The sequence below is a fragment of the Melanerpes formicivorus genome, unplaced genomic scaffold, assembly GCF_026170545.1.
Source record: "Melanerpes formicivorus ecotype bairdi unplaced genomic scaffold, bMelFor1.0.p_v2 SCAF_14, whole genome shotgun sequence".
NCBI lineage: Eukaryota > Metazoa > Chordata > Aves > Piciformes > Picidae > Melanerpes > Melanerpes formicivorus.
In genome coordinates this window covers 4,665,686-4,688,668 of record NW_027142366.1, presented here as the reverse complement: position 1 = coordinate 4,688,668, position 22,983 = coordinate 4,665,686, and the positions used below count along the sequence as shown (strand labels likewise).

The window sequence follows — 22,983 nt, the reverse complement described above, 5'->3', positions numbered from 1 at the left end:
AGGGAGCTGGGGTTGCTTAGCTTGGAGAAGAGGAGACTCAGGGGAGACCTTATTGCTCTCTACAACTACCTGAAGGGAGGTTGTAGACAGGCAGAGGTTGGTCTCTTCTCCCAGGCACCCAGTACCAGAACAAGAGGACACAGTCTCAAGCTGTGCCAGGGGAGGTTTAGGATGGATGTTATGAAGAAGTTCTTCCCAGCAAGAGAGATTGGCCATTGGAATGTGCTGCCCAGGGAGGTGGTGGAGTCACCATCACTGGAGATGTTCAGGAAGAGACTGGATGGGGTGCTTGGTGCCATGGTTTAGATTAGATGGTGTTGGATGATGGGTTGGACGTGATGATCTCAAAAGTGTCTTCCAACCTGGTTAATTCTATTCTATTCGGGCCTTGATCCAGTATGGAAGAAGATCCATTCTATAATGCTCCTATCGAGACAGTTCTTTACATAGGAGCATCTCTGCATCTGCTGTAAAACCTAGGTAAATACTTACAGAAAACAAAGCAGTGGCAAAACACAGGCCACACAAAAGCATCATAACTACACAGAAAACCTCCTGCAGTGGAAGGAAACGATCAGGAGATGCACCACTTCCACTCACTCTTTATATCACATACATACCAGAGACCTTTAAAAAACCAAACCTGCTTCAATGCTCCAAGTGTCAGAAGGTGGTTAAGTAACAGTACAGAGAGACTGGCTGGTGTTACAAAACACCACTGGGAGGTGGGTTTTTTTCCCCTTCTTCTATAAGAAATGGAGTTTATTCTATTTCTCTTTAGACAAAATAACTGAATTAACAAACCTTCTTCTGCTACTTTAGGGAAGAAAAGTCACAGCACCAAGATCTGGCAGTTTATTTTGATAGCCAGATTTCAAAGAAATGTTGTTTACATCCACAAGTAGCACACATTCTCTTCTCCAGACATGTCCTAAAACTCTTTAAGGTTCACTCATTAAACTAGCAGAATCTCTAACTAAACAGGAATGGAGATATATCAAAGGCATTCAAAGAACTCAAAATTAAACCCTGGCCTCAGAGACATCAGTCAAGGTGACTTGGTGAAAAACATTTGTTAGTTCCCAATGATACTCTTACGCTGTGAATCTTAGGGTTCTTCTCATATAAAAAGTACTGGAAGAGATTCTACATGAAGAGACAGTGTGACGGTTTCAACCCACCACAGACAGTAAGAGAGCATGACCAATACACTTCAGAGGTCAGGTGATTAAAAGGAAAGAAAAGTTGTTTGGAAGTTTGTCCTCCCTCCAGAGGTGTGAGCACATACCTGATATTCAAGCCAGTGCTCTGGTCCAGTTTCTCCCAGCTTTTTAATCTCCCCAGAAGTTTCTAAAGCAGAGATCAAAGGAAAAGTCAAAAGCACAGATAAATGTTCTAGCAAAGTCAGTCTCTCCTTTTCCTCCTGTGGACTTCATTATCTTTTCATCTAGCACTTTTGGTTTGTCATTCTCCAGGCCTCACAAACATTTTCTTGTCATCACAGCTCTACAACCACAGAGCCCACATTAACACTTCAGCATGGGAGAGTAGCCAGCCCTGTGAGCTACCATCCCTGTGCTAGACCCCTGTAGACTAGACTCTTGGCAATGGAGAGGAAAACAAGCTGTACTCTCAGCACCAGTTCTATAGCAGCTGAAGTGCTCATTTTGCCTCTTCAGTTTCTCCTATAGCTTTGTACTTCCAGTCAATACCAGGCAGCATTATCTGAACCTGATCAAGCACCAGCAGAGTTCTGCAGATCAACAAGTTTACACTATCTCCACAACTCACCGTATAGCTTGACATGGAAATGAGACAATTTTATTCCCCTGAGACCACACTCTGGCCCTGCTGGCATTGACAGCAATCCCAGTGTGTATTGAGGTTCATGGTGTTCAGCAACACTGTGTCTGGACAGAGCTCACCACCAAATAAGCATTTCCAAGCAAGGTAGAAGACAAACAGCAAGGCCACAAAAGACACCTTGTGAGATTGTCCTTCACACAGAATCTCCAGCTGCAGTGTAGATAACCTTTTGCCTTTTTCACCCTCATCACCACAGATCCTCTCATGCTGACATCTGAGCTTGGGAATGCCTGCTTCAAACCCATCACCTAAAACAAGTATTGTATCTCCACCAACACAATACAGCAAAAGCCTACAAGACAGGACAGGCAAGGCAGAAAACCCCTCTTCTGCTCAACCACCACATGTCCCTAGCTCCTCACCTCATTTTCCAGTTCAACAGCCACGAGCTGCGCTTGGACTTTCTCATAGCGTTCCAGCTTTCTTTGGAGACCTTCTACCTCCTCCTTCAGCAGTCCGTTGTTTTCTTTCATTTCCCTGGAGTGGGAAGAGATGATTAAAAAGCCATGCAACCCCATTCACTCTCACAAACTTCCAGATACACATGGAATCACTGGGGAATCAAGGCATTTATGACATTTGACTGACTCACTGCCATAACCTTCATGGCAAACCCACTGCTACAAAATAACCTGGCAGCTTTATTTAGCTGATTTGGTTTTTCCTTCTCCAAGCACCATCCTAATGATATCCAAACAATCTGAAGTTTTGCATCTTTTTTTACTGATTGGTGAACCAGCATGAGGGGGAGTCAAAGACTCCCAGCTCTGATCTTCAGTCAGGCTGAAAGCAGGATTGGAACACAGCAAGAGGGAGACACTTGAGTTTTGGAGTACCCTGTGATGAATAACCAAGCACTGAGACTGGTGGGGTTTTACTTTAATAGAGGAGTGCATGGGTGTGATGAAACTGGATTAAAAAATTACCTTCAACCTGTTGTGCACAAAAAAAGAAGCATGAGAAAAGATTCCAAGATAAACAATTTCAAACTACAATGAAACAGTGACATGAACAAAGCCAAGGGAAATTGATTTTAGAGTAAGAAAAAGATGGCAAAAACATTCAGGTGATTTAAGCTTGTTGTATTTGGGGGTTTTGGGGAGGTTTGGTTGGATAGTTTTGGGGTGGTTGGGGTTTTTTTCTTTAGGGGTTGGTTGGTTGATAAAATGTATTCAAAAACATGGAAGTTAAGCTTACTTGAAAAACAAAAACAAAGACAAACAAACAAACAAAACCAACCCTTTAAGGCAAGTTACTTCACAGGGCACAGGAATTCAATGTTTCACATTAATTGCTACTTCAAAACCCCAGAAATTCTACTCTACCAAGGGCTTTAGCAAAGTGGTTTAGAAATTTAAACAAAAGGCTTCCAGAACACTACTCTGGAACAAAAGGCTTTTAGAACAGGGGTAACACTAACTAAGCAAAAGCAGTTATTAAAGAAACCTTCAGCTGCCTCTTCTCTCCACAGGGATTTCCCTCCTGAAGCTCTGGAGAGTTCACCACTATCTTTAAACATTGAATTTTGTGCTAACAAACAGGTATCACCATCCAGAATGTTCAATGCACATTCTGTGAGGCTCCTGCTGTGCTCAGGAAGATCACCCAGATCTTGGCAAAGCCTCTCATCCAGTAACCGTTGCGTGTCACACCACTGCTCACTTCCTATGCAGTATTTATATGAACCACATTTCCCTCCTCCAGAGGTTTCCCACATGGAAGCCCAGCAGAGGGATTTGAAAGTGCATACAATGCCACTGTAGCAGGTAGAGGAGAACACAAGATGACCCCCTCTCAACAACTGAACCCTTCTTTCACCTGAAGTAGGCATTTTCCTCCCTGAGCTGGCGCAGTTCCCGCTCCATTTTTGGGAAACGGGCCAGCTCGGCTTTCATGTTCTTGACAATTAGAGCATCGTGTTCCTGCTGGGAGAACTTCTGCTCCAGATCCTGGAAAACGTGGGATGACAAGAGAACAGCAATGATTAACGTGGAACTCGCACAAGCTACCCCTCCATTGTATTTTCAAACTCAAATCAATGGCTTGAATGAAGTCGGAAGGGGATGCAGTAGGTCTTCTGCTCCAATTCCTTGCTCGAAGTAGGGATGACTCTTGTTCCCCTTCTAACACCTGGGCTGGCCTCTCCTCTACCCCTGCTCATCCTAAGTTCATAACAAAACTAGATCTCTGCTAACCATTAAAAGGATCTTCTTCTATTGACTAAGCCAAGTATGTGATTTTTCTCCCCATGAATTGCTCCATCAACAGTCAAAGTATAGAGAGAGACACTGGGATAGCCTGCAAGAATTAGAAATGGAAAGAAGCACAATCTTGCATGTTAGCATTATGGCAGATGAAAATTTTTTCACCTCAAAAATAAAATTGAAGTTCAGAGCTGTACTGCAGTCTAACATCCTGTGCCCTGACCTTTCCTGTCAATGGAAGGTTCTTGCAATGGCAGAACTGGCAGTGAGGCTGACTGCCAGGAACCACAGGTGATGCCACTATCAGCAGTGACTCCCCCAGCAACCTGCACATTGATTTGAAAGGCCCTAGAGCGTCTCACATATAATTCAGTGTGGCTTTGAAAGCTTTGCAAGTAATTGTACTTTCTAAAAGAGCCAAACCCAGCTCCAGAGGAAGGATTGTTCTATGAAACAGAAAAGTAACTGCAGCTGCTGGGTTCATCCTCCTCCATATGAAAGAGACTGCTCTAGAGGCAAACTTTTGCTGAGCAATGTTGTGCTCTAGGAGATGATCAAACAGAGCACTGCTCCAGAACGTTGCACAAGGATATAAATCACCTTTCCATAGAGAAAGCATGGGTAGATTTTTTTTCCCAAGCAACTGACACAGCAAAGGTGAAGAGTGTCCTGTTGGAGCCAACTGTAGGCAGCCTGGTCCATCCAACTGAATTTAGCCAACTTCAGCTCTTGCTGGCCACCAAATCAGGTTCTTCAAAGACAATCTAACCTTTTTTTTTCCCCTCCAATAGTCATTATTTTTTAAAAGCACTATTCTGTCCTTTCATGGACAGAAATCAAAACTGAAGCTTTACACAAGCCACAGAGTTTCTTACCTTAATCTTCTGCTCATATTCTGTCAGGAGGGATTGGTTTGCTTGCAATGTCTGGATTTGCTGACTGGCCTCTTGCCATTTTCTGTTAGATGGAGACACAAGAGGTGTTTAAGCAACCAGGAATCACATACCAGAAAGAGCCAAATGCAGAATTAGCTCTGACAACTATTTTCAAACACTACTAAGAAGTTATAGAAGATGTTTTTTTCACACATTTTCACACTCATACCATCTCCCCCTAATTTAGAGACAAAAATACCCATTCTGATAAAAAGGAGCATCTTGAGAAACATGTGGAACTCAAGATACCTTAACCCTGAAACCCACAAACATTCACTCACAGCAAATAAACAGCACCTTTGGACCTGAAGAGTTGAACTTAGTAAGCAAAGACAAATACACTCCTACCTTTCAACTACCCCTCAACTACAACCTAAGGCATGATATTTGTGCTCTGCTCTATCTCTAAGGTTCAGATTAGCCTTTCCCACCCACATGCCTTCTGCTAACTCTCTACCATGAGCATGAGACACCACTGAGATTTCAAGCTCAAGTGTGCTTTTTTTTTTCTCAAGGTAACAATTAACTTGCACCTCAGAGCTAGTTTCAAACAACAGTTATAACCCACACATCCAGATCAAAGAACCCCTTTGAAGAGTGGAAATCAAACACTGTTGAAAGTTTTCTGAGTGAAGACAGCTGCAGCAGACTGAAGTTTTGTTCGCCTTTTTCTCCCTACAGTCATTCATCCCCTGCTTACTTCTGTTGAACATCCAGCTGTTCCATCAGTTCCTGCTTCTGAGAGTCTTGGCTTGTCATTTGCATCTCTTGATTCATTATATTCCACTGCAGCTCAGATATTTTCCCTTTTAATACAGTGATTGTCTGAATTAACAGAAAGAGAGAACAAACACACAAGGCTATGACTCTCCAAGCTGGACATTATGGATGGTGACAGACAAGAAATCCTATCCAAGTAAAAAGTACAAACACTGCATCCAGAAACAATTCCACTCTCTGGCAAACCTTCAGACTGAAATTCACCTCAAAAACAAAGGCAAGAGAAAAATCATTAAGTCATGTATCTGCCACCCAAATTGTCATTTCCATTACCTAGTAAGTGGGTGACCTCAAACTGGCATGAAAAATATCAAGCTTCAAAGCTAAATGATGATAAAACACAAGTATATATACACTAAAGTAGAAGAAACCCTAACAAACTGAAAATATCTGGGTTGGCTTCAACCAATCACAATTAAGTATCAGGCTTTCCTTAAAAGCAGGGGACAGTGGTTTTTAAAATTGTCTTCTAAGTATATGAAGAAGCCTAAATAAAACCTCAGAGGTTTGTCTCAAATAGCCATTACTCAGCTCCCTTCAACAGAGTAATGGAGAAAATCCTCCAAGTATCACGTATGTAGGGTGTGTTCTACACAGAGGCACTCAGGGGTCTCATCTTGGTGTTGAAAGATATGGAAAGAAGAGAGAATTAGAACTGCTGCACTCACTGCATATGTGGGGTTAGTTTCTTTCCTGTGCCACGACCACCCCCCTGGTTTTAATCACTGGCATACTAAATCTGTTCACTTGCTTTATCACATAGATACATTCCCAGTGACACCTAGGCAGGAGGAAGGCTAAGGTACTTAGTGGTTGCTGATCCACAACTGATGGAGGAAAACAAATGAAACAGGTAAGTTGCAAATGAACAAGTTGAAGTTAACTGTAACAGTATCTGAAAAGTCTGAGGGTTGACAGAATGCTCTCTTCATCCAACAGAACTGAAATTATTATCCAAGCATTTGTTCTGCAGTGGAACAAACAGGCATTTAAGACACATTTGGTACATCCACTCTACAGCTCTCCCTGCTTCCCTAAACACCTTCCCATCTTATCCCCTCCATCATTTCCCCTTTCCTTACTCAGTATCATGTAATCTGACTTCTAAACCTAACCTTCTACGTGCCTTCTGCTTTTTTAATCTTTCTTCATATCAACCTACCCAATAAATCTCTTCTCATCGTTAACTAACACAGCAGCATATTCTGACCTGCTCACTTCTGTCTGGACTTGGCTGGGTTCTAACCTTTGACAGCCAAGACTCACAGCACCAGGGCTGTTTGCAGATGATGGATATGGTGAGTCCAATTTATTAAATATTTTTTTAAATGAGAAAGGGCATTTTCAGTTCCCAGGATCTGCAAAGTCAAGTGAAGCTAGGGACAGATGAAAAAATTACTCTCTCCTTACTTCGTTAGCTTCAGCTAATTTGCTCTCCTTCTCTTGCAGCTTCTTACTCATTGTCTCCATGCTCTTCTTGTAGGATTTGTTCATCTCCATTTGTTCTCTCAGTTTATTTTCAGCTTCTGCTTCCCTTTCCTGATACTGCTTTATGCGTGTGAGCAGCTCCTGGTTACGGTCAGCTTCTCGCTTGCAAAGGGAAAAAGAAATGCAAACAGACATAAGAAGAAAGTAGCACAAAGATGAAGCTTTTTTGTTCCTCCTGTTTCCACTCCTCATTACTGTGGTCACCAAGGCATCCCCAAGGAGCACTGTTACCGAGACCACAGCTTTAACCTGTGCATTAGCAAGAGCAAAAGAATCAATCCAATGTCAAGGAAACACCCAGGACCGTGGAGCTAGAAAATGAAGAGCCAGAATCTTCCTAATTTCTTAGGCTGAAACATGACTATGAGAGCACAGACTTGGTTTCACAGACTCCACTGCACACCCTCCAGCAGATAAGATGAAAACATCTGATGCTCCAATTTAAAGCTGACCCATGCATAGCAAATTGACTTTCAGAAACTCAGATACCAGGAGTTGGGTTAATGAGACAAACTTCCCTCTGCAACTTCTGGAAAGTGTATGAGGCTATTTAATGAGGGCTTAGTGCTCAGGATTATTGATGAACACAATCAATATTTTTGCACTCTGATGACCTTCCATAAACCATTTCAGTTTATTCCTACCACAAATTGAATAACACTTATTGAAAAAAACGTGTAGTAAATTGCTTTGCTAATCAAAGCAAATCGAGACATGGATTTACATAGTAAGCAAGGATTATGCAAAGCAATGTGAGGTGCCTTAAAACCTTTATCCACATGACTCAAAAAACTACAGAATCTGAGCTGGGTAATTACCACAGTGCTGGATTAGTGCTGCTCCCTTTTTTTTGTACCAGTATTTTAAGGGTTTCTCTGACTGACTCAGCTACATTCCAGTTTGAACTCTTCCTAGCTTAATCCCACATCACCTGACTTCAGAAGAGCAGGGAATTTAGTCACTGGCTGCCTAGTTCACAGCTCCCCATTCAATCTGTCACCCAGCACCCTTGTAAAATACAACAAAAGGTGTTTATTCCTTTTTAAATAATCAGCAGCATGTAAGACCTTCACAATACAACAAACCCCACAGACCTACTGCTTATTTCAGTAACATAGTTAAGCAAACTTATGTGGGCATAAAACCAGCAAGCAATAAAAGCTGTTAGTCCCTGAGTGAGGCTCACTGCTTTATCAGAGCAAGCTCTCTTGTGTGACAGCACATGGCTGGCACTGCTGCCATTCCAATTAATTACAGGCACACAAACTAAATGCTTGTGATTGTGCCAGCAGAAGTTTACATTCATCTGGGAGAAAAACACTTAAACACTTCTGGGAGAAACAAGCAACAAATCCCTTCTGTTATTGTTACTCATGACAACTTCAGTGCTAAACTGGCAGAGTCTAGTGATCAGACCATCAGTTTGTCAGTCAAACAAGGCTTTGGCGTTCACAGCCTTGTGCACATTAGCAAGGTAGCACAATGCACTGCAAGGGTAGAGTGAAGCAGTTGGGGCTGAGAACTGGACAACCTCATCACCACCACATCTGCAGTAAATGCATTGCAGAAGCATTTATTATGGATTCACAGAAGTTCTGCTCTGAAGACAGCATCCATTAGCAGCTGGAGAACACCAAGTTTGCTTCTGGACTGCATCTTTTAGTTAGTTTCATCCAAAAAAAAACCAAAAAAGCCAACATTGACTAGACACATTTTAAGACACACCACTGCAAATCAAAGCACAGCACAAGAGAAGTCAAGAGCATATTCCTGAACCAAAGTAAAACACCAGTGCAGACACACCACTTATGCTCCAGCTCACCAACACGAGACCAACCCATCCACAGCTGCTGTACTTACCTCATAGTTCCTGGCATTGGTATTAGCTGCCTTCTCTAGCTCAATGCGAGCTCGTTTGTGGATAACCTCCATCTGCATCTTCTCCCGTTCCACTTGCAGCAGCTGGGATTTGGAGTGGATCTGCCCAGCTTGCTCTTCCAGCTGGCCAGTTCATGTGTGGAGAGAGACACCATACACCATTAACAGCACTGCAACAACATCATTATCTCCCACCTTGTACTACTCATTGCATGCCACTTTACATTCAGAAGAAAACCGTTTGTTGCACTTGTCTCCTCACACCAGGTGCAGAGGAGGAAACCCAGAGTTTACCAACACACTCCCAAACCCACACCAAATCAGTGCTGTTTAGACATAAGTCAATTTCAAGTTCTTCATTCAGAATTTCTTAATCTCTGGAGGCACTCTAACAAAATGCACTTCTCTCTGTGGAAAAAAAAAAGGCTAACTATGAACTGCCCAAGGCTCATAAAAGTAACAGCAGCTACCCAAGAGCAGAGATCATGCTCCCCATGACATTTAACTGCTGAGCATGTTTTTCTATTACCTGCTACATCATAATGCTTCCTTTTTCATCATTCCAATTACCTTACAGCACAGATATTAATTAAACACCTGACATCTAAACAATGGCATTCAACACACAGCCTATGAAGACTCTCTAGGGCCAGCCACCTCTCACCAACCACCTTTGTAACCAGAGAGGTGCCACAGAGAGAAAATGCCTAGCTTTTTTGTCAGCATTCCAAATGCAAAGCTTATTTGATACTTAGATACTGAAGTAAAACAACTTACAAGACAGAATCTTTATTCCAGCCTAATAAACTGATCCAGCCTGCTTTATAAGGCAGCTTACAGGAAAAACATCACAACAACCCCTATGGATACACACAGAACTGGCCCAAAAAGCACAACTGGTCAGCATAGCAAAGTCACAACATAAAGCAAGTCTCCTGTGTGTGTCCAGGCAAAGAAATTTTAAGGAAGCTCGTGAAAAAGAGGTAGCAAATGACTTACTAGAAGAGTACCACATATAAAGCTCCTTTGTTCAGCACTATGAAAACAACTTGCAGTTTAATTTCCTGAGCTGATACTCTGATATAACAAGCAAGGAGGCAATTCAAAAGACCTGTCTTAAATCTTTACAAAACAGAAATAAATATGTCTGACACTTAAGAAAATACTACAGTAAAGATTCTAAGGGTGTTGACCAAAAGCCAGCTTCCATTCTTGAGCCTGCGTGAATATTAATCTTAGAAAGAATGGCCAGATCTTAATTAAATCCATCCTGATCCCCGGAAGAACCAAAAGGAGTCTACAGCCACACTGAAGTGACATGAAGCTGAGGACACCTTACCTGCATCCTCTGCTGGTATTGAGCCTGTAAGGAGCTTTGAGATGAACTCGGCGTAGCCACCCCAGACACCCCCTCCATACGCTGTGAAATAAAGTTGTTGAGGGACCTCAGGGTGGAAAAGACGGTGGTGTTGTCTTGCAAGTCCTCCATGGCTCTGGAAATACACAAAGTAATGAGCAGAACATTCAAGAGCAACCTCTGATAGAGTGGCTGCTTTGCTAGAGAGACACACATCCCTGCTCTGAGGAAACCCTAAATGTAAGATACAGGCTACAAAGCCCAGTCTGCTCACCACACCACCCACAGATTACTGGCTGGGGTCAGCTTGAACCAGAAAACACTATCCAACCAGGTGTCAGCAATGAGACACTGATGAAAGCCAGCAGGTGCTTCCCTGAACTTCCCACCTGAAACTGTTTGGTTTTACTTAAGTAATGCTCGCCCCTGCAAACCTCATCCCAAAAGCAAACAAGTAACAGGTGTCATAAATGACACAAATCAAGACAGTGTCTGGGAAACAAACTAACATTGTAGGAGGTGAAGATCTACTGCACCTAACACGAACAAACAGAACTCCTTACTCTGCCTCCAAACATATGAGGCTGGTGGCAGGGGGAGGAAATAATTCCATACTAGCAGCAAACTCTGCTTTCCACACAACCTGATTCTGGTTTCCAGGAGGCACTCTGCAACCTAACTTGCAGGAACAAGACTTCCCAAGTTCACAGATTGCTTCTCCAAGTAAAACTGTCTCCTCACTCACAGAAAAGCTTTTAGGATGCATTTTGCAATTCTTCCTTTGTATCTAACAGGGTAATAACTAAAGGGCCAAACCCCTGAGCCTGGAGCTCAGAAAAGCCAACAAGGTTTCCTGGGAGAGTTCAGGAGCTGAGTCCCTCTAGTGACTGCGTGCTCCACAAGGCTCCAGAAGCACAGAAGAAAGTCTGGGACCAGGAAAGGCAAAGCACAAGATTCACACAGGCTTGTGTGACTTCATCCTCTTCAGGGATCTGCTCAGCAGAGTGTATGGCATAAAGCTCTGCAGGGAAGAGGGGCCCAAGAAAGCTGGTCAATAATCAGGGATCATCTTCTCCAAGCCCAGGTGCAGTGCATTCCAAGAAGGAATAAGGCAGGCAAGAGTGCCAGGAGGCTGGTGTGGATGAACAAAGTGCTCCTGGACTTATTTGGGCAAGAAAGGAGAGTCTGTAAGCAACTGAAACAAGAACAGGCCATGCAGGAAGACTACAAAGAAGTTGTCCAAGCAGCCAGCAATCAGGTTAGGAAAGTAAAAGCCCAGATAGAATTACATCTGGCTAGGGACTTAAAAGGAGATAAGATGAGCTTTGGAGGTCCCTTCCAATCCACACCATTCTGTGATTCTGTGTTAACCAGCATGGCTTCACCAAGGGCAAATCATGCCTGGCAAACTTGCTGGCTTTCTACAATGGAGTTACAGCATCAGTGGAAAAGGGAAGAGCAACTGATGTCATCTTCCTGGACTTTTGATACTGTTCTGTGTGACACCCCAGTCACCAAACTGGAAAAGTATGGACATAAGGGGCAGCCCACTCACTGGATAAGGAATTGGCTGGATGGCCACACCCAGAGAATTGCAATCAACAGCTCAATGTCCAAATGGATACCAGTGAGAACTGGTGTCCCTCAGGGACTGGTACTGGGACCAGCGCTGTTTAACTCCTTTGTCAGAGGTAGGGACAGTGAGATTGAGGCACCCTCAGCAAACATGTGGACAATGCCAAACTGCATGGTCTGGCTGACATGCTGGAGGGAAAGGATGCCATCCAGAGGGACCTGGACAGGCTTGAGAGGTGGGCACAAGGCAATCTCATAAAGTTCAACAAGGCCAGGTGCAAGGTCCTACACCTGGGCCAGGGCAATCACAGGCACAAATACAGGCTGGGCGAGGAGTGGCTTGAGAGCAGTCTCAAGGAGAAGGACTTGAGGGTGTCAGCTGGTGAAAAATTCAGCATGAGCCAGCATGTGCACTAGCAGCCCAGAAGGCAACTGTGTCGTGGGCTGCATTAAAAGAGGTGTGACCAGCAGAAGTGTGTCTAGCAGGAGGCGATTCAGCCCCTCTACTCTGCTCTGGTGAACGCCTCCACTCCACTTCTGGTGGCCCCAGCATAAGGGGGAGATGGAGCTGCTGGAACAGGTCCAGTGGACAGCCACAAAGATGATCAGAGGGCTGGAGCACCCTCCTCTATAGGGACAGGCTGAGTGAGCTGGGGCTGCTCCGCCTGGAGAAAAGAAGGCTCCGGGAAGACCTTACAGCTGCCTTCCAGTACCTGAAGGGGGCTTTTCCACAAGAGCTTGTAGTGATAGAAGGAGAAGAAATGGCTTTAAGTTTGAGGAGGGCAGATTTAAACTGGAAAGGCCAGGCTAGATGGGACCTTGAGCATCCTGGGCTAGTGCAAGATGCCCCTGCCCGTGGTAAGGGGGCGGGACCCAGGTCACTTCCAACCTGAACCATTCAATGAATCTATGAATCAACCTATAAACTCCCAGCAGGCAGGTACGTCCCAACCTCCCCAGCGAAGGAAAGCCTTTGGCAAAGGCTCCCTTGCAGGGCACCAAGGGACGCCCTGCGCTCACACCCGAACGCCGAACCGCCGGCAGCAGTCGCCGCGCACGCAGGGCTGCTCCCTTGCAGCCGGTCCGCCATGGGCACTGCACGGGGTTGGTCCTCGAGGTCGCTGATGGGGAGCGGGGCTCCGGCAGCACCCACAACCCTGCCCCGCCTCGGAGGCGGCGAGCGGCCGCCCCGGGGAGGGAGGAACGGGGACACGGCACAGCCTCCTTACCTCTCTCTCACGTGTCCGGGCTCGGCCGCTCCCGAACGCCGCACCGAGCCGAGGAGAGCCGAGCGGAGCCGAGGGAGCCAGCCGCCCTCCTTCCTTCGCTCACCCGCTGCGGGCGGCGGCGCGCGCCCCGCTTGGATCTCCCTCCTCGTCCCGGCGCCGAGATCTCACGCGAACTCGCGCCCAGCTCTCGCGTGATCAGTGGCCCGGGCCGCCGTAACGACGGGACTAGGCGCGCACTCCGGGACCTCCCGTAATATCCCCCCTCGGTGCGAAACGGCTTCCAGCTCAGCCTCCCCCCGCCGCCCCCTCGCAACGGACTCCCCCATAACCGCTGCGTGCCGGGGACCGAGCTGCAGGGCTCCTGCTGCCGCTGCAACCCGAGGAGCAGCAGGGCGAGCACACACTCAGCCAGCGCACTGCTCGCTGAAGCGCCTGGGGCCAGCCGCTGGTCATGAAATTTCCACGGAGTGAAACTGACATGGGGTTTTTCCCTTCCCAAGCAACCATAAACAACCCCGCTCCCCGGTTTGGACTGTTGGGATAACGCGCTCACGTTCAGGAGACTTGATTGGCAAAGCGCCTCGGGAGGCAGTCCTGAAGGGTAGAGGAGTCCAGGAAAGCTGGACATACTTTAAGAAGGAAGCCTTAAATGCACAGGAGCTGGCTGTCCCCACGTGCCAAAAAACGCTGGTCTAACTAAACAGGGAGCTTTGGCTGGGCCTCAGGAACAAAAGGAGAGTTTATGGCCTTTGGAAGAGGGGGCACGCCTCTCAGGAGGACTCTAAAAACGTAGTGAGGCTATGTAGGGAGAAAGTTAGGAGAGCCAAAGCCCAACTAGGACTCAACCTAGCCATAGCTGTTAAGGACAATAAAAAATACTACTATAAATACATTAACAACATCTCCAGTGACTGCATTACCAGTCATACAGCATCCTGACATGCAGGAGAACATCATCTGGTTTAACATGTGCTAATAAAGCTTTTAAGGAAGGTGAAGAGGTAATAAATTGGCTGAAACTCCACTTACTGTTCCCTCTCATCCTGATAACCACCTTTATGGTTAGTCTCATGTATTCATAGTGCAATGATTTTCAAGCACACATTAAAAATTCATATAATCACCGTTTTATTTCCATTTCCACTACTCCAGCCTCAGAGGTGGCCTTTCAGATTGCTCCTCTCCATTCCCAACTATTTTCTCCACAAGTGAGAATCTAGATTAGATGTCTCTGCTTGTGAAATTAGTGGACAAACTCAGTAGGACACCACCCTGGCTTATTTCTTTTAACTGGGAAAGCACTCAAGAGATGTGGCAGATTTTCCCAGGCTCTTCTCTCCAAGGGAACAGTTCAAGTCAGGGGTCTTATTCCTGGTACTTTTCTTTAAACATATGCCAAGTTCAGCTTTCCAATCAATGCCTGACCACCTGTTTGATAACCTGCAATTCTCAGCTTTCACCTTCCCTTGTACAGTCTTGCCAAATAATAGGATTCAGCAGAGTCCTTCCGGCTGGCCTGAGGCTTTATGGTTCTCACATCTTGGAACTGCTCCTTCAGCCGGTGTTCCAGCAGACGGGACTCGTGTCCATCCCAGAATTTGCAGAGCATTGTTCCTTTCGGCTTTAAAATACTCTGGGACAGATTCAGGAGGCCTAAACATAGACGGATCACCTTCTGATGATCCAGCTCTTTAATGCCTGTGGCATTGGGTGCCATGTCACTCAAGATAACATCCACCTTCTCTGCAGGAAGCAGGCTCTGAATTGCCCTCAGTGTGGCTGGGTCTGCAATGTCAGCCTTTGACAGGAAGACTGCTCCTTCCAGAGGAGAAATCCGCAGGAGGTCCACACCAAGGATGAAGCCAGTGGGGACAGCAGGATCTAGATTAGAACAATGACAAACTCAACACTCAAAGCAAAGCTTGCAATAACCCACACATGCAAGAGCTCTGTGTTAGTCAATAAACAAAACACCTATCACCTGCCACGTCTGGTGGTCTTGTCCCTAGACCACCTGCTGCATTGTTTGCTATAAGCTAATCTGTTCAAGACATGAAAACTCAGTTACTTTGGTTAAGCAAGGGCTATTTTTCTTATCTTTCTTCTGCTCTTTCAAGACTGATAGCCCAGAAATCCTGGACAATAGTACAGATGGTAACATCTTATCTTGTAAATATTAATGGCTTAAAAACCATAACCAGTATGTGGTGGTTACCACCATTTCTCAATGGGAAATAAAGCTACAGAAAAGCCAAGCTACCTGCTGGAGGCTACACCAATTTCAGAATGAAGGGATGTGCTGCCATTCACTAAGACCTGGACAGGTCAGTGAGTTGGGTGGGAAGAAATTGAATGAAATACAAGAAGGACAAGTGTAGAGTCTTGCATATAGGAAAGAACAACCCCATGGACTAGTACAGGCTGGGGGCTGACCTGCTGCAGAGCAGCTGTGGGGAAAAGGACCTGGAGTCCTGATGGACAACAGGATGACCATGAGCCCAGCAATGTGCCTTTGTTGCCTTACTTTGTGCCTTACTTTTATAGTATCATAGTACTATGATACTGTAAGAAGGCTGTACCTGGAATATTGTGTCCAATTCTGGGCCACTCGGTTCAAGGAACTGCTTGAAACAGCACAGAGCCACAAAAATGCTGAAGGGAGAACACCTCCCTCATGAGGAAAGGCTGAGGGAACTGGGTCTCTTTAGCTTGAAGGAGACTGAAGGGTGTCCTCATTCATGTTTATAAATGTGTGAAGATCAAGTGTCAGGAGAATTAAGCCAGGCTCTTCTCACTGATGTCCAGTGATAGGACAAGGGGCAATGAGTACAAGCTGGAGCATAGGAGGTTCCATGTAAACATAAAGGAAAACTTTTTCACTGTGAGGGTGACAGAGCCCTGGAACAAGCTGCCCAGAGGTTGTGGAGTCTCCAGTGAAGGAGACATTCAAAACTCACCTGGATATGTTCCTGTGTGACCTGCTCTAGGTGGTCCTGCTCTAGCATAAGGGTTGGACTAGATGCTCTTTTGAGGTCCCTTCCAAGCCCTAACATTCTGTGATTCTGTGTGCTCTTCTCCAAAACACAGAACACTTCATTCAGCAGCACCTCACAGCAAACCTGTATTTCACAATATGATTTCTCCATCCCATATGAAGATTTATGATTCTTCACTGCCACGCAGGCACTTCATGCTTCTGCCAGTGGCTCTGACACCTGCCAGCACCCATGTCCCTTCCCCACACCTCCACCATCTCACACACTTTAGGATGAGCATCACCCCCACCTAGCTGGCCAAAACCGTGCACTTACCGGTACCCAAGGCGTTGACCCTCTCTACAGCAACCTGGCTCCAAGCGCCGGGCGCAGCTCCGCAGTCAAGAACAGAGAATCCTGGGCGAAGAATATGAAACTTGTCATCGATCTCCAGCAACTTGAAGGCACTCCGGCAACGGTAGTGCTGCTGCTTTCCTGCCTTGACAAAGGGATCCTTCAGGTGCCGCTGCAACCACCAGTGCTCAGTTCCAGTTTTCTTCAGACACCTCACAGTCGTGTGGAGACACTTGCGCACCAAACCATGACAGCTGCCCGGACAGACAGGGAAGGCGATCAGTTAGGGCACGATCCCCGTGCGTGTCAAAAGCCTCTACAGTAATTGGTTGTAACCTCAGCTGCAGCTGCTCTCAGGCTCAAAAAGAAACAAAAAAAAGCCTCCCAATTGGAGATGCTTGGCACCTGTTGTTAGCTGGTCCAACCACAGCAACAGGGCTGGATGTTGGATGGAGGCCGCAGGGGTTACCTCCTGAGCACAGGCAGGAAAGAGGGTCCCACACCTCCCCCTCTCTCCGCTGCTGCTCTGGCCTTCGTGCTCAAGGCCCATAGGGCACATGGCAGACAGGGCCCAGGTTGGGGCTGGCAGCCTCTGGCCAAGGGTGCATCAGTCCCTCCAGGGCTGCCCCAGCCCCTGGAGACCCCGGGCAGAGCACACTGACAGCCACAGGCACTGCTACCACCGCTTCCCCGGTAACCAAGCCCCGCTCCAGCTCTTCCAACAACCACACAACACCCCCCAGACACACACACTCGTGGCGGGAAGGTGCTGGGGCTAACACCGCACCCCAGCAGGGTCACCCCACCGCCCCCCGAGACTAACGCCGCATCTCCTCGGAGCCCCCCCACCGCCCCCCGGCTCGGCTCGGGCAGGACCCGCCGAGTCCGAGCTCTCCCCGACAGCCCCTCACACGCACCTGCCCCCCCACCCCGCCATGACGGCCGCCTCGCTCCGCCCTCCCCTGGCGGCTGCCGCGGGGCGGGGCCGGAGCAGGGCGGGGCCGGGGGCGGGGCCCGAGTGGCGGCGGCGCGGGAAGAAGCGGGCCCGGCCGGAACCGCCGCCGGCCGCGGCGCCTCCGTGGGGGAGAAGGAAGCGGAGGGTGGGAAAGTCTGTTAGAGGTGTGTGGAGGACAGGGACGGGGGAGCCAGAGGATGGGAGTGTCGGAGAGGGGTTAAGGATTTAAGGAGAGGGCTGCTGAAAATCCAGAATTTGGGGAAGGAGTTCAAGGAGTTGGGAAGGGAAATCTGGGAGGTCAGGGATTTGGGGAAGGAGGCGAAGTGTTTGGGGAGGGAGTTCTGGAAGGACAATGATTTGGAGAGGGGGTTCTGGGAGGACAAGGATTTGGGGAGGGAGGCTGAGGCTTTGCGGAGAGGGCTCATGGATGTAGTGCTTAGGGACATGGCTTAGAGGTGGACTCGGCAGTGGGTTAAAAATATTTGATTATTTAAAGGTCTTCTCCAACCTAAATGATCAAATGTTGTTGTGGGGTTTTTTTTTTTGGGGGGGCGGTGTCTGAAGGAGCAGAAGAGCAAGGTGTAGTGGGGAGTGGAAGTAGGCTTTGGGAGAGGAACTAGGGGACCAAGGGTTGGGGCTAGGGATGGTGGGAACCAGGCACTTGGGGAGGGAGTGCTGGGTGTTTGGGGGCATTAGGGACTGTCTGCCCCCCAGCCTGTGCTGGAGGAGCAGCCTGGCCTCCTCTCGGAGCCTTTGGCACAGCATGTTCTCCTCCCATCTCTCACCCAGGAGCCATGTTCACCTCCAGGCTCTTCACCCTCGTCCTGGTGGTGCAGCCTCCCCGCGTCCTCCTGGGCATGAAGAAACGTGGGTTTGGAGCCGGGCTCTGGAATGGCTTTGGGGGGAAGGTGCAGCCAGGGGAGAGCATCGAGGAGGCTGCTCGCAGGTGAGGCCTGGGCTGGTGCCCTGAGGAGGGTGGGCGTGGGGGGCAGGTTGGGCTGTGGAGGTGCTGTGATGGACTGCAGGTGTAAATCTTACGGCTCCCCTGGTAACACACTTGTAGCCAGTGTGCTCCCCATGAGTGCAGCCGTGAGCCATCTCTGAACAAACAAGAACCACCTGCTCCACAGGCAGTGGGGGATCATCCATCTGTACAAAGAAACAGGACTGATTCCTGCTGCCTGTCACCTGCAAATCTTTAACTGTTTTCCAGTCTACAAGTAGCCAGTTACCAAGTGTCCTCCCTCCCATATCTCAGACTGATCTAAACTGAGACCTGGTTTGTTAGTGGTGGGGCAGAGGTTCTTACACTGTTCAGAAAGGTGCACTTTAATTTGGGCTGTACAGCAGAATTGCAGTTTATGCCATTGTCCTGCTTGCTGTTTAAATTTTGAAGCTGTTGAACAGGTGCTACCTTCCAGTAGCATTTTTAGTACTGCATAGAAATGTAGTGACAGAATGCTGGAAACTCTCAGAGATCCCCTATGAAAGGCACTGCAGAAATTTACTATTTGCCTGCATGGCAGCATTTTCAGTTCCTACTGCTGAGTTAGGGAATTGAATTCCATCAGTATGCAGGTACAGTACCATTTTGGAAGCTTTTACCACTTGCTCATTGGAGTTCTTTCTTCTATCTAGTCATTACAATTAAATAGCAGATTGCAACTGAATTGCAAAACTCTTCTACAAATGTGGTATCTTGTTCTTTACATCAATGTTGCTGGCTCAAAGCCTCACTCTTCTTACCAGTTCATTTTCTGAGGTAGGCCCAAAGATTGCCCTTGCACCTGCAGGAAGATCAGTGTTGCTGTGCTCATCAGCTACCTAACAGTTTTTGCCCTGAATCTTCTCCTCAGCTGTACCACTGCAACTGCCTGGGTTTTGTGGTGAGCTGATTCAGGGGACAGAGGGTCCTCTGTGCAGATGTGCACCCAGCAGTGCATGGCCCTACTGTACCTGACACATCATGGCTTTTCATGTAATTCACCATCTCTGCAGGAAGGGAGAGCAGTTTTGGTGCCATTTGCTAGGCTTATGTTGCCACTGACCATGAGGCAAATCTGATTATTTATCATTTGATTTCCTGGGTGCATGTTTATCTGTGCTACCCCACAGCTAGCAGCCAGAGCTCTCAAGTGATAGAAGTTTTGGAGACCTCACTGCACTGTACCGTGGCACATCCAGCACCTGCTGCTGTGGGCTGTGCAACAGTCCAGTCCTCAGCCCTTTGGATTTAAGTGGCACGACTAACTCCTGCCAAGGTCAGCAGAGCAGGAAGCAGTCCCCAGAGCCAGGGCCAGCTGGGCATGCAGCCTACCTTCTTGGCAGGAACACCACCACTGCAGAGCTGCCTCTCCCAGGAGAAAACTTGGGGTGCAGCTCTACAGGAGGTGTCATGCAGTCCAGATCACACGTAGCTCACCACATCCACACCCAGAGTTGAGGCATTAGGCTGTGGTTCTCTGTTGTAATGTCTCAGCTGGGTTTGCAGTGGTGAAAGGTGTGAAGTGTCCTTACAGCACAGGTAGTTAGATATTGGATTAAATATTAAGCTAAAACATGAAGAGAAGTTTCCTGTATCAGGCAGATTTCTGTCCTCTACTGGGTGTGCCAGATTTCTGTGAGGGCCCTGGGCACCACAGCTCCTCAGTGGCACATCTTATAAGGGAAGCAGTCAGTTCCTTTGTTATTTCAGGTTTGCTACCTGTAGTATTATCACTTACTACATACAGAGCTAAGCAGCTGACAGATTGCTTGGAGAACCACAGCAGCTTTGTGCTTTGTTGTTCAATTACCACAGCCTGTAAAATGAGGCTTTTAGCTTTGTTGCTGAAAAACTGCTTCTGGTTTAGAGAGTTTCTCAGGAAGATAAACTAAAATTAGCTAGGACATTAAGCTGCAATGTAATTTTGAAGGATGGGATCCATGAAATTGATGCCAAGGAAAGCTGGAGCCTTAAAGATCCTTTCTATTGCATTTTTAAACTGTTAGGTTCCTGCCAAATATGCAAGTACATTAATTATTAACTGAAGACACACTTGTGGCAAGTGCACCCACCCCAACTGTTTCAAAGTATTCCTCATTTCTGTACACTAGAAAAACCATGACTGGCTTCAAGCCATGCTGATTCTGTTAGAGGTAGATAAAAAAAAAAGCCCCTAAGTGTGTAGCATAAACAGAGCAAGTAATTGACTGGGCTTCAAGGAGCCGTGCATGGTAATGCATGGGCAAGAGCTGTCTGGCAAAGCCTCTCAAAGTGCTCTTAAAAGTCTTGCCTCCCAGTCTCTTGTTATAATAAATGTACTTCCAAGGAGCAGAAATGGGAAGTTTGCACAATTGCTTTGTGTTGTTCATGTGGCATTTGAATGGGGGGTGGCATTCCCAATGTTCTGTGTGCATGTAGTGTTACTTAAATAAGCTTCACTTAGCCTCAGAAGTAGCTGATTGTGTGGCAAGTGTGGATGTTGTACTCTTTGTTACCTGCTTCCCCACAAATCTAAAAGCTTTAGCTTGGAGGTGGCAAAGCTTTTAGCCTGTCTCAATGAAGCATATCTCAAAAGTTCACAGGATACTTTGGGTTGGAAATTACCTTAAAGATTGCCTACTTCCAACCCCCTGCCATGGGCAGGGACACCTTCCACTAGATCAAGTTGCTCAAAGCCTCATCCAACCTGACTCTGAACACTTCCAGTGTTGTCCCACTGCTTGCTTTTATGTAAAGAAGTGTTATTTCTTACACAGGGAGCTCCTGGAGGAGAGTGGACTGACAGTGGACACCCTGCAGAAGATGGGTCAGATCACTTTTGAATTTGTAGGCAACTCTGAGCTCATGGATGTTCACATTTTCCGGGCAGATGATTTTCATGGAGAGCCAACAGAAAGTGATGGTAGGTCACTGGTGGAGGATGGGTGCACAACCACCCCATGCAGTGCTGAAGGCTGGGGTCAGAGTGTCTGGAGAGCAGCCAGGCAGAAAGGGACCTGGGGGTACTGGTTGATAGTAGGCTGAACATGAGCCAGCAGTGTGCCCAGGTGGTCAAGAATGCCAATGGCATCCTGGCCTGGATCAGGAACAGTGTGGCCAGCAGGAGCAGGGAGGTCATTCTGCCCTGTACTCAGCACTGGTTAGGTCACACCTTGAGTCCTGTGTCCAGTTCTGGGCCCCTTAGTTTAGGAAGGAGGTTGACTTGCTGGAACATGTCCAGAGAAGGGCAACTAAGCTGGGGAGGAGTTTGGAGCACAGCCCTGTGAGGAGAGGCTGAGGGAGCTGGGGTTGCTTAGGCTGGAGAAGAGGAGGCTCAGGGCAGACCTTACTGCTTTCTACAACTACCTGAATGGAGGTTGTAGCCAGGTGGGGGCTGGTCTCTTCTCCCAGGCAACCAGCACCAGAACAAGCTGCACCATGGGAGGTTTAGGCTGGATGTTAGGAAGAAGCTCTTCACAGAAAGAGAGATTGGCCATTGGAATGTGCTGCCTGGGGAGGTGGTGGAATCACCATCACTGGAGGTGTTTAGGAAGAGACTGGATGGGGTGCTTGGTGCCATGGTTTAGTTGATTAGATGGTGCTAGGTTGGACTCAATGATCTCAAAGGTCTTTTCTAACATGGCTAATTCTATTCCATTCATACTCCCTTGCTTTTAAGAGGTGCAGAACTATTCATGCCAATATCCCTTTGAGAAGGGAGGCAGCTGGGCTGTAGAGGGAAGCTGCTTGTTGATGGGTATGCAAAGTCTTAGCAGCAAAAAAAAACCCCAAACCAAGAGCAAGTCTCCTGCAAAGTTCTTCTGTTTTCTTCCACCAGAGATGCGCCCACAGTGGTTCCAGCTGGACGAGGTGCCCTTCAATCAGATGTGGGCAGATGATGCCTACTGGTTCCCCCTGGTGCTTCAAAGAAAGTTGTTTCGTGGCTATTTTAAGTTCCAGGGACAAGACACCATCCTGGAGCACACCCTGGAAGAAGTGGAGGAAGTTTAAGAAAACAGAAGCACTCGGCCCACGTGCTGCTGCCCACGCTGGGGTAGGACACCACGAGTGCTACTTGGAAAGGTCTCCTTCCTCAGCTCTCCAGGAATAAAAACAAATAAAAAGTCTTATTAGTCAGGTCACTGGGAAGGAAGGAAAATCAGGGGCTTTCTTCAAGCAGAAGCAAAAGTAATGAGATTTTCCCATGCTGTAAAGCCCCTGGCTGTAGTACACTTTGGTGGTGATGTGATGAGTATGATTAAAAACTTAGTGTTAACCCTTTTCTTTGCAGCTGGTTGGGGTTTGGGGTTTTTTTTTCAAGCCTTTCCTTTCTGTCTGAAAAAGATTAAAAGCATTTTTTTAGTAAAAGCATGTGGTGTTCTGTTGTAAACAGCTAGCTGCCTTCTAGACTGATTAAGAGCCT

The 22,983-nt window shown here is 47.1% G+C and overlaps 3 protein-coding genes across 4 annotated transcripts in view; 1 reads left to right on the top strand and 2 right to left on the bottom strand.

Moving 5' to 3' along the window:
* MAD1L1 (mitotic arrest deficient 1 like 1) overlaps positions 1 to 13,467 on the bottom strand; it is a 428,013-nt gene extending 414,546 nt beyond the window's left edge. For both annotated transcript variants that reach the window (XR_010988348.1, XM_068146670.1), the window contains exons 1-9: positions 13,313 to 13,467; positions 10,491 to 10,644; positions 9,134 to 9,274; positions 7,196 to 7,375; positions 5,706 to 5,830; positions 4,946 to 5,027; positions 3,685 to 3,815; positions 2,229 to 2,343; positions 1,289 to 1,350 (exon numbers count right to left, since the gene is read on the bottom strand). Coding sequence is in view for 1 of the 2 variants with exons in the window: in XM_068146670.1 (XP_068002771.1) it covers positions 1,289 to 1,350; positions 2,229 to 2,343; positions 3,685 to 3,815; positions 4,946 to 5,027; positions 5,706 to 5,830; positions 7,196 to 7,375; positions 9,134 to 9,274; positions 10,491 to 10,640 (986 nt within the window). In the remaining variant the exon portion in view is untranslated. The remainder of the gene's footprint in view (positions 1 to 1,288; positions 1,351 to 2,228; positions 2,344 to 3,684; positions 3,816 to 4,945; positions 5,028 to 5,705; positions 5,831 to 7,195; positions 7,376 to 9,133; positions 9,275 to 10,490; positions 10,645 to 13,312) is intronic.
* A 969-nt stretch (positions 13,468 to 14,436) lies between these two features.
* MRM2 (mitochondrial rRNA methyltransferase 2) lies at positions 14,437 to 17,627 on the bottom strand. The gene is made up of 3 exons (XM_068146668.1): positions 17,559 to 17,627; positions 16,624 to 16,895; positions 14,437 to 15,193 (listed from the first exon to the last, which is right to left on the bottom strand). The coding sequence occupies exons 1-3, from the start codon at positions 17,576 to 17,578 to the stop codon at positions 14,769 to 14,771; spliced, it is 717 nt and encodes a 238-aa protein (XP_068002769.1). The 5' UTR covers positions 17,579 to 17,627; the 3' UTR covers positions 14,437 to 14,768.
* A 25-nt stretch (positions 17,628 to 17,652) lies between these two features.
* Positions 17,653 to 22,931, top strand: NUDT1 (nudix hydrolase 1). Its single transcript, XM_068146669.1, has 4 exons — positions 17,653 to 17,760; positions 18,386 to 18,542; positions 21,338 to 21,483; positions 22,399 to 22,931. The coding sequence occupies exons 2-4, from the start codon at positions 18,391 to 18,393 to the stop codon at positions 22,569 to 22,571; spliced, it is 471 nt and encodes a 156-aa protein (XP_068002770.1). The 5' UTR covers positions 17,653 to 17,760; positions 18,386 to 18,390; the 3' UTR covers positions 22,572 to 22,931.
* The last annotated feature ends 52 nt before the right edge of the window (positions 22,932 to 22,983 follow it).